Genomic DNA, 14815 nt, shown 5'->3' with positions numbered 1-14815 from the left:
CTCAGTAAATATGCGCGTTCCACTCTTAAGGCATTGGTATTGTGCCTGTATAGAATGATTTAGGAGTGTGACTTTTTTATTTAACATCCAATCTTTCAATGAAATAAATCGTTAATAGTAAGGTTATGAAATGGAAAAACGTGGAGTTTAATGGTAAGTAATACAGAAGTACGTATGAGCTCAAAGATAACCTGCCCATTTTGACAAAGCAAATACCTACGAGTGAAAATTCATTATCGAAACGTACTCCACTTAAGTGCGCCATAATTTGTTTGTTATGTAAGGTACATAGTATATTCACGTGTCTATATGACTCTAAACCTGTGTGGGACCGCATTAAATGAATCTTCAAATATACATAGTAATGTCTCACCCAATACATTTGCAAACCTCGGATTTGTTGGAATCAAACATTACGAAGCACAGCGGATTTCAGTGAAATGCATAAAATAATAAAGGGTAAAATAGGCATTTTCACTCGCTTCATGAAAATTTGTATATCGACCACATAAAATTCAAGAATTCGAACAATCGCAAGGTGAATGTATTTCTGTTAAGCCGTCTGCACTACGCAAGGGCAATAAGAAATGACGTTGGGAACCTCTTAGGCGTCCTTCCTGTTCCTTCACTATTAGCTAGATTGGAAAAAGTTTTATCAATAATTTACTTAAAATCTCAACTGTTCATTTTGATAAATTTTTACCCCACAACATCCCTCTACTTCAAGACCCTGCCCACTTTGCCCGAACTCAATATCAATGGAGTTAGAGGTACCACACCTAAAATGCCGCACCTTATTTGCACTCTACAAACTGTAAGGATTTCATCGTACCAAACTATAACTCTGTCTTACCCTGTCCTTAGCTGAAATCATCTTTAGTGTCACTGGACTCTGCTTGCTCTAGTTTACACAGCAAGTAAGGTCACCTCTGATGCCTTTGTATCACTCGGTGTACAGCATAATCAGAGAACTGAATCCGAGGGAATCCATCATTTCCATGCTAGTTGCAGGGGCTCTTGGAAATGGGGCCTGGGGAAATTATGAAATAAAGAAGAAATTAAGATTATCCTTCATTAATGCTATTGTAAACCTAATAACAGTAATTCGTTAAAAATTAATCGTAAAACCGTACTATAGTTCAACGCTATTTACATTATTCTTTTTAAGATTTAAACTTGATATACCCTGCATTATGCCCCAGCCGTCACCGCAGATTGGGTAAAATAAAGTTTAGGGGCACCAGTGTATCAATTTTCGCGCTGATAATTTCCAGGTTTTTATTGTTATTCTGGTTATCAAAAGGGGTAGACAATCTGCTTTCATACAAATTATGAGTTTACCAAAATTACGTATCTGAGAAACTGAAGAATATATTAATTCAATAGTTAATATATGGTGAAAACACAAATAGTAAATGTTAAGTATGTTTAGGTAAGGTTTTATTCGCCCTTTACTACCTCAAAACATATCTCTCTTCCTGGTAATAAACAATACTTATCTTTTGAATCTCTATTCATCTTGATTTTCAATGCAGGCTGATGCTCATCGTCCATTAATGAAATGGTTACTACCACATGAACGTGTCACAATAATTGGACTTACCTACTCTGATGTTGGGGAAAGATTTTCAAGACGCTGTTCTATTTTACACCTAATTACGGTAGGTAATTAGCAAATATGAATAGCACTTACCTATGAAGCCGCTTCGTTTATTCTTCAAGTGTTCAGTAATCCCACTGATACCCAAAATATGAAAACTGAAAACCCTGCTGATGCATCACAAAACTTGTCAACAGGTGGATTTCCTGCCCTTTTCAGTTTACTCTAATACCGACTTTTCAAGTGCGAATGCTGTGATTAATACTGAACTCATTGGAAGATCATGTAATTAACTGAGAAATCGGTTCATATGTTTGATATCACTATAATGAATAATAAACTGTAATCCAGCACCAGTATGGCTGTCTCTTTCTCAAAAGCCACCTAGTGGCCCTATGGCTAACTATTTAAAATTAAGATATTGTACGAATCACTGTGGGCTCTGGAGCTAGCTCGGATTCTCATTAACCATCTAGTGATTATTATAGTAAGTAGTTGTAAACCTATGATTGTGGTGCCTACCATTAACAATAGTACCTACGTCGCAAGTGTTTAGAAGTGAGCAATCCAGGTGATGTTTTGATAGTTTTCTGCACCAAGATTTAAAGTAAACAAAAAAGTGAAACGTAAACTTGCATATTTAGGATTAGCAATTACGGTAAACAATTTTTAACTGTGAATGGGTATTATATATATATATATATATATATATATATATATATATATATATATATTTTTCCTAGCAGCCAAAAATATAATTTCTTACTGGAAAGGTGAAAGGATTTAATTTTTGTTAACTGTTCCCAGTTATTAGCTTTATATATTGGGGTAATTTCCATAGCTTTAAAAAATGTTTTTTAACTTGCATGTCTGTCATTGGGTATCTCTTGATGCATGTTTGCTAGACTATTCTTGTCACTATTCCCACTACTTTTTTTTTTTTTTTAAAAAGTGGTCTTGGCTTACCTCAATATTACCTATATATCTGGAGCAGGGTTAAAAATGGTCTTGGCTAGCACATTTTTACCTTTACATCTAGTGCAGGTTGGCTATCTGAGTACTTTCTGCTACATTTTCCATCTCTGATCATTTGGTCCTACATGTATTCTTGTTTGCTTCTGTTTATCATCTTAATTGTAAATCATCCTGTTTCTTGATCCAATTTTCACATTCACATGTCTGGGTTGCTCTTCTAACTGGGTGTAGAATTAACATTGGTTATTCCCTGACAATATGGCTGTCATAATAGCAACAATAACAATCATGGTATTTTTCGTAGTATGAACATAATTCCTGGTCTCACGAGAGTATATAAGCTTCAGAAAAAAAAAAAAAGTTTTATAAGGTGAGCATGTGAACACCACCACAAATGGAGATAACTCAGGAAGTGTTTCACATAAAAAGAATATGTAAAGTTACAGACTTTTCTAAAGACTGCATATGAAATTTGGCAAGCTGAAAATGCCCCTTTTGTATAATCATACTGTCTCTTAAAAAGTCATTATAATAATTCAAAGTAGAAAAAGTTTCTCCATATATGACAATACCAGTCAAAGGCATCATGGGAAAAGAATCAGAAAAATATTAAGAAATCTTTATTAAGAGGAATTTCCCTTATGTTTATGTATTTATATATAACTTTAATGACTGTCTAAGCTCAGTAAATTCCCAAACTAATATGGACATTTATGCCAGCTACTGCATCCATTTATGAGAAAATCTGGAGGACCTCGAGGTAAAAAAAAAAAAAAAAAAAGGACTATCAGTGGCAAGATTCATGATACATTCAATTATTCCTTATTCCTAATGCTTGTTCCAGTTCAGCTCGTTTCTGCTGAATCTTTGAGTAGAAGTAGCGGTTGACTGCCTCATGTGTCCAAGGCTGGTAGTAGTACTGAGCTCTCCTTTCCTCTTCTGGAGTTCCAACAACATCTGTTGTGGACTTTAAGTCACGATTCTGAAAGCAAATTAGTAAATGTGTGTATGAAAGAATGATAAGAGATTTAGAAGTTTTATATTATTGTTAATACCATAAAAACCCAGGACAACTTTCAGAGAATTTGTATTCCAAGCAGGAACATCGAAATAAATTCATACTTGCTGCCTTTATTCATTCCCGTTGCCACGACACCACACATAAAATGACAACCCCCTTCCCCCACATGCACGCAAGGTAGCGCTAGGAAAAGACAACAAAGGCCATATTCGTTCACACTCAGTCTCTAGTATAATGCTTGTGGACGTGTATGTATATACATGTGTATTTGAGTGGGTTGCGCCATTCTTTCATCTGTTTCCCTGTGCTACCTTACTAACGTGGGAGACGGCGACAAAGTATAATAATATAAATATTTTCATCTTTTCATATTTCATACTATTTGCCATTTCCCACATTAGCGAGGTAGCGTTAAAAACAAAGGAGTGAGCCTTTGAGGGAAAGTCCTCCCTTGGCCCCTTTCTCTGTTCCTTCTTTTGGAAAATTAAAAAAACGAGGGGAGGATTTCCAGCCCCCACTCCCTTCCCTTTTAGTCGCCTTCTACGAAACACAGGGAATACTTTTCTGCCCCAGCAGTCTCCTCTATCCTTATGTGGCTCCTTGAATTCAGAAAGCAGATCACATCAGGTGGTCGGGACCACAGGTCATAAAGTGTTGCAATGAAATGTGTGCGTCTATGTGCAAACATGGCAGGGTAAATGAGTATTATGTGATCAATGAATTTCTTATAGTTGAAGGATTGTGAGTATGATGGGCCTTGGGATATACTGAAAACAGGGCCAATTTCTGTATAAGTCTATTTCCATGAGTGTCAAAATCCATGTTTAACTTAAACACACTGGGTATGGGTTTAGGATTTGTTTGAGATTGACTAAGGTTTTTGTACCCTATCTACCCCATAAAATAAGATTGGATTTAATCATAAGAGAAAGACAGACAGCCTAACAAGAAAGATTTGGTTAAAATCACATATTATGGACATGAAAATCAACAATTATTTCATGGAGCTGATTTGAGCCACATTTGTCAAACTTTTTTATTAAAACAATATTCAAATTTCTATTCCACAGTGATCTTACTGTCTTTATTCTCCTCTTTTGTAGTACTTCATATGTATTTCATTGTAAGCATTCTAAAATTCATCTACATTACCATTATTTCCTGCATAAAACACAAATCAGTATTTGCCAATACTTACATGCCATGCCTTCACAAAAATACAGTTAATGACCTCTGAACAACTTACCTGGGAAATAAGCCATTTCTGTATAAATTGCTGTGGATCTTTGGCAAAGGATAGATAAAATTCACGATTAGTCTTGAGGGAGTTGATGGTTTCTACAGTTTCATGAATCTTGGTATCTAATGTCTGAATGTCTTGCTGTGAATTAGTGCTCAGCAGGAAATTATTCATCTGAGTCTGTTTGGGCAGAAACATTAAATTAATTCTTGATGAACATCACAGTATAATGAGGTTTGCACCTGATGTCTAAATACTGTAGAATATAAACAATAAGAGGCATGAATAATGCTTTGTAAAATATTCCATAAAGGTGTAAATTCAATTATTTGAACACAACTACTTACTGGCTATAATATTATTAACAAATTTCAATGTGCATCATGATTCAGTGGTATCCTAACCCTTACATGGTAGGATACGGTTGGAAATCCCATCGTACAGAAAAAATTTCACTAATGAATTGAAAAACTGGCAGGCAGGATAACAAAATACACAAATATCATACTAATGAAGATTTCTACCTTGAGATTATCATCTACTTCTACATCAATATCATAACAAGAAGTTTTCTTCTGGTCTGCTCCTTCAACTGATATGGTGTGATTGATAATGATGGGATCTGGTGGAAACAGAAGTTGGTTCAATCGCCCAGGGATCTCTGCAAACTTCATACGAGGAACACCAAAAATCTGAAAAATATTTGTTACAAAAATATATTATGACATCCAAGACAGTGTACTGTGCCCTTATACTGTATATAGGGTTGGGGGTGAACGTTTTAATTACAGAGGTATGAGTCTGGCTGAGCATATCTGGTAAGGTATATGACAAAGTGGTGACAGAGGGGGTGGTGGCAATCACAAAACCTGCTTGGGTAGTAGCAATATGACTGGTGAAATGATAGAGGATGTGTAGACTATGCATTTGCTTTGAAAGATTTGCGTGAAAAACACTTGAAGAATGGAAACTATTATGGTATTTGTGGATCTGAAGGAAGTATATAATGATATGGCTGACAGTGGGACCTTGTAAATGGAGAGTAATTAAAAGTGGCATTTCTATCATGTAATCAAAGCACTTGTGCATGTAGGAAGGGAGGAGAGTGGGTAGTTCCTTATGAGGGTTTTCGATGTCACCTTAGGTGTATGGCCCTCAAACAGTGGCCAACATCATACAAAGTTTTCTTACAGGATGGCATCCAACATTATATGGTTTTAACTTTTCTTGCCTGTTTAAAGATCCTCCTGATTTATGTTAACATCAGTAGCACACAGAGGTCTCTTCCACTGCCTAATAAGTGCAGGAAAAAAAATGTGCTCTCCTCAGTACCCCTAAAATCACCAGTTTTCTGCAGATGCACATCCACACACCTTTCAAGCTAACTGAAGTGATGAAAGAGAAAATTTATCATAAGATGGATCAGAGACTGGATTTACCTGTTCCAAGTACTTGTCACAATTGATATATTCCCTTTCATGACCATCTTGCAACTTGTGTGTTTTTATGTACTGCCAAAGTGCTGTAATTATAACTGGACGTGTTTGTGTGTGCACTCCCAAGAGGCGAGCCAAACGTGGATCCAACTTGAACTGATGTGGTTGATAATCCAGCAAAAGAAGAATGGTACATCGAACATTCTTATCTCCAGGACGTTTTACCTATAAAGAGGGAACATTGATTACATATAACCACAAAAAAAATTCAAACAGAAGTATACTATAAAAAATGAGAAATCACTACAACCAAAACAAATTCACTTTCTTTGATGTTTCAGAGGTTAAGAATTCAAGCTTTGGATATGAGTTATCTGACAGGAACATGGGGTATGACTAGATGGAATGAAGGGGTGAAAGAGATTTGATACTGCAGGGAATAAGAAGGGAATGAATTGTGGAGTGGCAGAGTGGGTGAAACAATACTTTGCAGTGGTTTGGGCATGTGGAAAGAATGCGAAACTGGGAGGTTACAAGGAGACTGTACGATAGTACAATTAAAGGAGTCAGTGTGAGAGGAAGACCATTTGTAACATGGGGATATAGAGTGGAAGAGTACAGGAGGAACAGAAATGGGGGAAGAATGATGGAATGGTGTATGCAAGAGAGGCACATAGGGACAAAGATTAGTGGAGACTTTTGCCATGGTCATCCCCTTGATGGGAGTTCCCAGAGGGAAAAGGCATCAAAGATATTAACAGATAGATGATTTTCTTAACGTATGAGTATATATAAACACTGACGAAGAATTCATAATCTCATTCACATATTCAAAAGCAAAAATTACAAGGAAATGCTCATGTGGCTCCAAACTGAATGGAAAATGTCCATGCATATAAAGAAAACAGCATTAAAGATGAGTTTCATTAAACTAACAAGAAGCCCTTAAATAAAGAGTAAATTAGTTCAAAACATTTTCTGTTTTACAACAATTTTGTTTTTCACCCCTTCCCTTACTATCCTAAATATGATCAGGGTGAGCTTTTGTGTAAATAATCTATGGTATATGAAAAATACCTGAAAGCCATCAGTTTCCTGGGTGGTGGCTGTTCGATGCCACTCAACAAGGTGGTTGTCTGGGCCATAAAGATCTTTATCCAACTCAATTACCAAAGATTTGAAGAACGAGGAGAACTTGCGTTTCAGCTTACTGGGATCATTCTGTGAAAAGAGCTCAGAATTATAAAACTGACAAAATTTGAAAGGAATAACTAATATTGTACAATCCTCAGTAAAGCTAATTCATACCTTGCCAACTTTAATAGCAAATCCTCAAGTAAAATGTATTCATACAAAAACAAAAAATTTTACTTGCTTCATGATGACGCTTCAAACACCTACCCCTTCTTCTCCCATAAGTCCTTCTGTACCCATGCATATCTACATTCCACCTACATCTGTTTTAAAAGTCACTCACTCCTCTCTTTCTTTATGATGGGTGCATTTCATCAATCTTCATGGCAAAGTAGTGATCCAAGAAGAATCAACAGTACCTAATGAGATGCTCTAACTGCATATCATCACATTTCTAAATTTAGCCTCAATCACATGGGATGAATGACGTGTATACAAGACATTAGAAGCACATACTGTGTGGCCTCTTACAATCTCCCTTTTCAAAACTTTAATAATAAAAGTGAGAGAAACAAATCAACTATGTTCCACAAGATTAATGAAAATGTGAATTACAGTCCTGACTGATTCCTTTGTGCTGAATTCACAAGTGATATCTTTAAATTCTAACACTAATAACAAGTCAACAAGAGAGGGATGGAATATGCTGGACAGAGGTGTAATGGTAATCTTACTTGGTCCACTTACAAAATAACATGATTACAGTACTTGCTTCATGTTATACGGGTACACATATCTTTTCGGTGGTGTCACAGGACTCCACCTGTAAGTGGCTACAATGTGAGTCTGATAAGGCTATCCTATTAGCAATGGATGAAAAGAACTGTAATATTGTTATGATCTAGTTTTCTGGGATACTGAGGCACTCATGCATCAGCAGCATATGATGTTACCTGATTGAAAATTAGAGTTATTGTGACCTAAACTGATGAATTGGCATAAATGGAAGCACATAAATCACCAAAACTTTGATCATTCTTGAATTCTCTTATCCAACTTTCACCTAATACAATTCATTTTTCACTAATCTTACACAACCATAGAACTGATATAATGAATATGATTTAAAATACCTTGTGGTCTTCTAAAAGACGACCTTCCACTCTAAGTTCCCATGATGCAACAGAAGCCTCATCACCTTCACCTCCCTCAGCACGGGCAGGGTAAAATGTGTTAGATATGAAAATCCTTAACTTCTTCTTCACTTTCATTGGTCGCTTTAAAGCTTCCTGCAACATGAAAAAAATTCCAATCAGACTACAGTATACTAATGACCAAATGAAAAACATACATATGGTGCTCCTTTGCTTGATGCAGTGTTATCAACTGCAGTTTTAAGTATGCTTAAATCAATGTACACAAATTCACTGGCCCTAGAATAAATGTTTGACTACCTTTAGTGTTTTTTCAGCCAGCCAGGTGAGAATGAATATTGCAGTGGCTACAGGCTTCATCTGACCAACCCTAATGGGAAGCAGCAAACTGGTGACTGGAAAATGCAAACAGCAATGCGCAAGTGAGATAACCACGTAACTCATACCAATGTCACCTGTGCTTTGCCTGTGTCATTATATCTTACTGTGACTCTTGCCATGTGAGAAGTCCACAAATAATCTCAATAAAGTTTAAACTTTTGATATCTAACTTTTTTGATGCTTTTTGCACTTAGACATGGCCTTTATGCAAAATATGGTGGTGAGTGGCACTACCCCAAAGGAAATGGAGAGTGATGTCTTTAGAGCAAAAAGTAGAATTCCTAGATTGCGTTGCATGTGTTGAAGATGTTGTATCTGTTGGAAGACATTCTGGCATTAGTGAGTCATCAAAATCGTGAATCATAAAAAAAAGGTCTTTTGTGCAAAAGAGCTGCTTTTTGGGAATAAGAAGGCCAAAATCATGGCATCAGGGAAGATGCACAGCTGTCATACTGTAATATTAATGGTAGAGAATCCAACAAACAAAAATCTACTAAACGAAAGAGTCAACTAAACAAAAGATTTGAACACTGAAAGTTCCTGCTAGTTCACCAAGTGCTGCTGTCAACAATGCTTGACCCATGAACAATTCTTCTAGGAGTGTTACTTCAAAACTATTAGTTCAAAACACCTAACATATAAAAGAAGAATAATCCTGTAAATTATATCTATTCATACATCAATCTATCTATATCTATGATGCCTGTTCGGAACTCCCTGAAGGAGGTGACCATGGCAATAGAGTCTCCATTACTTGCTTCTTAGCCTTTACTGCCTGAACCTCAATGGGCCACTAGCAGGAGGCAACTCTAGCACGGTGTTAACAAAGGCTTGTACCTAACATTCCTACTGACTACTTCTACCTAATATTCCCTCCTACAAATTCTACCGTATGCTCCTGGCTAAATGTTACAGCTATTTGCCTTCTTAAGACTTTGATGCTTGCTTTCTCAAAACTCACATACGATAAACTTGTCATTGTCATTCTTAATGCCTCAAAAGTCTCTGAATGATGCTAACTTTCTTATACTTCAGCCTTTATTCCACTTACTACATAAGGGCTTCTGAAGTGTGAAACAGGTAATTTTTTCTTTTTATCTCTTTGGGACTTGAGGGGTCAGTTATAGAGTGGTTTGAATGTTGTTGCTACAAAGAATATTGTGCCATGCATAAAGAGGAGGGATTGTAGAGAGAGAATCTTGGTTTCTCATCAAAGAAAATTATATATAATTTCATCTAGTTATGCTAATGATACCAGGCTTAAGTAAATTATATATTATGCTCTACACATTAAGAAAAGGTTTTCAGAGATACTCTAGAGTTCTACCATAAGTATCTCATGAATGGGTAATTGAATATGGATCTGTACCACAGATATTGCACACGAAGTCAAACAGTATTTTAATGGTATGCAGTGCCTTAGCGTATCAAGTACTACAAACCCGAGCAAATGAGAAGCAACTCTTGAGTGCAGACACCAAAGTATCTACAACACACTAAAAGAGAACCAACTTAATAAGGCACTGAATAAAAAAGTTAAAGTTCTGAAGTCAGACTGGGAGAGTCAATGCATAAGACTACTTCAGATTCAACTCAAAGTAAACGGAGACAGAGCTACTCTAGATAGTAGAACTCCATACAAGGTCAGACCTTTTCTTTTTCTGAAAGAAAAAAAAAAGACCAACTGCTCCAAATCATTTCCTTAACGGCAACAACTAAGGCCTCACATTCCAATCATTAAAATGAAGAGGAGAAAGAAGAACCATTTAAAGCTAAGCAGTGCAACAGTAGTAAAGACCACATGAACTGAAAGAAACAAACAAAAATGTCCTTACCTGGATATCAAGCCTCTTCCTCATTATAGTTGCATCAAGCTTGCGTTCAAATGCAAGAAGGTCCATGTATGCTTGGCTCTCTGGAACAAGGTCCCGTACCTAGAAATAGGTCACAAAATTCTGAACAATGTAATAACTATGCTCTCTTTCTCAAGCAAATAAATCTCCCAAGACCCTTTAAATCTAATGGACTCTTGTAGCTTCAAGGATGTGCTCCAGGCAGGAGTACTGGGTGGGAAGTTCCCCATAGATGATGTACCCCTCTTCTATGCACTAACAAAGATGCAGCCTCACCAAAGGTGATTTCACACTTTTGGTGTTACCATTTATAGGCATAGTCCTACAATGAGCATAAAATATGCACTTATAATACAAGTGAAGTTTAGCCAATAAACTGCCATTAAATCCATTTCTTTTTTAAGTGACTTTAGATACCTTCCGTAACTAACTTTTGCTTGATACATCCTTTCCTCACTATGCAAAGGATATGCATTTTTGTGAAAATGGATGTAAAATGAATCCATGAACACCTAACTGTGGAGAAAAACAGCACACTCATAAATTTTACAAAAATCATTTAAACAACGAATTTTGGATGGATCATACTTGAACATAGGGACATTTGTTTTGGTTTATTAGCTACCCATATCACCATAATTTTTTGCACTTCCCTAATCAAAGATTTTCTCACTTTTTTTTATAGTTCTAACATTCAGTATGACCAATCCATACCACTTTCAACTTTTTCCACATCCTTAATTGCAGCCAAAATATACTAGGTTCTTGAATAACACTATCATCAAAGGTTTCTCCATGTCGTGTGCAATGGTACAATACATCCCCGGAAGTGAATTTTTAACTACCAGAAATTTTAATATCACACTAACACACAAGAAACAAATTATGTAAATGGATTTTTTAACTGGTATGAAATCAGGCAACTCCTCAGTGTTCTTCTACTGAAGTTTATTCCATCACAATGACCAGCAAATGTAATGCCTAAACAGCGAGTATTAATTCATACTTTAAACACACGTCCCCTAACCTCTGTCATGACTGAACGTGTTTCTCATGAGTTCCCAGATCACCTTAGTGTTTCAAAGAATGCTGCTTGCCCCATGGTTTTGCTGTCCTATCTCTCAAAGAATTCACCTAAGACTTTCTCACTAACCCTACAATTGTGGTTTATGTCATGTCTTGCTTACACCTGAAGCACTATCAATTATATGTTTATTCCCATAAGTCCTCCATTACAAGCACTATTCCAGAATCTATACAAAAGGCAAATTTCAACCTTACTAGCCTAAGTCTTAATCACGTAAAAACCACACTTATTTCCTTTTGCAGACACTTACAAAATCTGTACAGTCTAAATTAAATATACTTGTAGTTTCTCTCAAGTCTAATACAAGATAATGCTCAACCTATACACAAAAGCATTTTTCATAATTACAAACATAACCAACATACCTTTTGCGGTAGGATTTTCTCAGCCAACTTCTTCTTCTTTTTTGAGCTGCCATGTGAATAATCTGATGGAACCCCTCCTTGGCTAGTGGGAGTAGGTCCACCACCACCACTGCCACCACCACTACCTCCCCCACTGTTGAATAAAAAGTGAAACTTGGTACCGGATCAACATTTAAATGACTAAGCATCCTCTCTTTATCCCCAAAAGACCCTAGCTGTACTTCTTATAGGTCACTTCCAAGGACTCTAGCCATTTTTGTACTGGTTACCTCTTCTCACCCTTATTTGAATTTGAAGAAGCATTTCACTGGTACACGGAGTAATCTTATGTCACATGCAACTGTAATTAGCACCACGAAAATATCCTAGTTATAGTTCCCATACAGTACAGTGTTTTACCAGGTGGGGACTCAAGCCATACTTGTATATGTAGCCTTTCCTACTGGCACAGCTGCCCAAGGAAAGAGCTAATTTTATAAACAAGTGTCACTGTCGATAGCAACATGTACACACACACCTTTTGGAAGAGCTAGATGAAGCAGGACGTTTGGAGCCAGGAGTTGTGGCCATGGAAGGAGGGCGAACCATACCCCCACTATACTGCTGTGGGCCTGGAGGACCTGGAGGACGCTGCATACCAGGGGCTGGACTTCCAGCAGGACCCCCTATCCCAACAGGTGGATACTGGGGTCGCTGTACATTCATCTGATGAAAAATCACGTCATTTAAGGACAAGAGGATGTCACTACAAAAGTTCCTAATTTGCAGCAACTTACTCATTTACAGACATTGATTAGAAATATATAATTCACTTTACATTAGCTAAGATCCTATGCTCCCAACTTCATAAAAAATACATTAAGGTACATAAATGAAAAAATACTAAACAAAATACAAACTAATGAAAAAGAGTTTTTTTTCTTGATATCTGATTACAATATATATAATGAATAATTCTGGCTTCTCTCTATAATGATACAAGTACAAATGTGTGTGATGCATTTATTTTTTCAAGCTGTACTCTTAGGTTCTAATAAAATCTCTGGATAAGAAACGGAATCATACACGAGCTGGAAAGTTAAAAACAATGCGACTAGCAGATTTCCCCCTGGAGTGATGATTAGACTACTTTACTACTGTCGCAGAGTAAAGGTTGTCACCCAATAATTCACCCCACACTTTCTTCTATCTCCGCACTCAAAAGAAATATATATGCCCAAATCACGCAGCACTAGTCTAAATTTCGTCTACTTAGACAAAATAGTCTACCAATATCAATTTTTTCCAAATCTTTTACGTTATTTTCATGGTGCCCCTAAAGTAAAATTTTATTTAGAATCCTGCTATCATGCTGTCTTTAGTCTTCCACTGTAAACTAATACTAAACCGAGCTATAGCTAATAAAGTTCTAAACTTTCAAAATCTTTAAATGTCAGTTTTCATAACTGGGAAGCAGTCCTAAAAACTGCATATGTATTCTTCTGATGAGGTATAAATCAACCAGGAATGGACTGTCACAAGTTTCACTGTTGTTACTTACTGAATACTCTAAGATATACAAAATCAAATCTAAATGCTACTACTTAACTTATCTCGTAAGAAATCTCACCTCAACCCACCAAAACTCATTTAAACATCATGTGGACAGAACTGGTGATTGAACATTACTGAGGGTTCATCGATGACGAGACTGATTTCTACGGTAATTATAACTCAAACAACCATTGCTTACCGGGTAAGTTTGTGGGGGGTATCTTAGTGATGTGCCCTGCCCCCCCTGAGGCCCAGCATACCGCTGGGGTGTGACAGGAGGGGCTCCTGGAGGAGGAGGTGTCCCTGGATACGGAGGACGCGACGCCATTTTCACCAACCATCGTTTGGTAAACAAAAGTGTTCGGACTCCCGGTGTCCCGACTCTCGCCCGCCACCTGACTTTTGTAAATGACAAATTTCGCAAAAATTTCGTTAATACTGTTGTTTATCATTATTCAAAGAGAGAGATACGTTTCTAAGGATGTACTTAAACCTAAATAACCTCACCTTACGAAAAATAACATGAAAAACGTTGGGTTTAATTCATGCAATGCGGTTTATCTAACGTTAATTCTGAGCAAAAAATCAAATTCTGCATTAAGTGAAGTCAGACTTTGTAAAATGATGTGCATCATGAAGACATATCTATTCTCTTTAATAAATAAAATCAATGTCATGAATCTCGGCTGAGTACTTCTATAGAATAAGATTGGTGGATGAATGGAACAGGTTGACTCAGGACTTGGTTACTGAAAAGAACGTATACAAATTCAAGGTAAAACTCGCTCCCCGTACAGGACAAACAGGTAATGTATATGAGCAAGTGGCGCCTGCACGATAACCTTAACCTACTTCATACAGTTATATTCATTTCTATCAAATTAGGAGGTTATTCATACGCACTTTCCAAATCATTTATATATATATATATATATATATATATATATATATATATATATATATATATATATATATATATATGTGTGTGTGTGTGTGTGATTTGGACAATACGCATAAATAATCCCCTAATATGATG

At 36.6% G+C, this 14815-nt stretch overlaps 1 protein-coding gene across 1 annotated transcript; it reads right to left on the bottom strand.

Moving 5' to 3' along the window:
• Positions 1 to 3179: 3179 nt before the first annotated feature.
• Positions 3180 to 14137, bottom strand: Bap60 (Brahma-associated protein 60). The gene is made up of 10 exons (XM_071684626.1): positions 13979 to 14137; positions 12764 to 12951; positions 12247 to 12379; positions 10777 to 10875; positions 8540 to 8695; positions 7350 to 7493; positions 6276 to 6497; positions 5361 to 5528; positions 4843 to 5016; positions 3180 to 3557 (listed from the first exon to the last, which is right to left on the bottom strand). Exons 1-10 carry the CDS (start codon positions 14105 to 14107, stop codon positions 3387 to 3389), a joined length of 1584 nt encoding a protein of 527 aa, XP_071540727.1. The 5' UTR covers positions 14108 to 14137; the 3' UTR covers positions 3180 to 3386.
• Positions 14138 to 14815: the final 678 nt, after the last annotated feature.

Source organism: Panulirus ornatus, chromosome 38 (assembly GCF_036320965.1).
Source record: "Panulirus ornatus isolate Po-2019 chromosome 38, ASM3632096v1, whole genome shotgun sequence".
Taxonomy (NCBI): Eukaryota; Metazoa; Arthropoda; class Malacostraca; order Decapoda; family Palinuridae; genus Panulirus; species Panulirus ornatus.
The sequence above is the reverse complement of the archived record's forward strand: the minus strand, read 5'-3'. Positions and strand labels throughout refer to the sequence as shown.

Coding starts and splice junctions, on each gene's coding strand:
- Bap60 (XM_071684626.1), bottom strand. CDS start 14,107: ATGGCGTCGCGTCCTCCGTATCCAGGGACACCTCCTCCTCCAGGAGCC. Junction 5,529..6,275: donor GTGACAAGTACTTGGAACAG/GTAAATCCAGTC, acceptor AATATTTTTCAG/ATTTTTGGTGTTCCTCGTAT. Junction 5,017..5,360: donor AAGTAGATGATAATCTCAAG/GTAGAAATCTTC, acceptor CTGCCCAAACAG/ACTCAGATGAATAATTTCCT.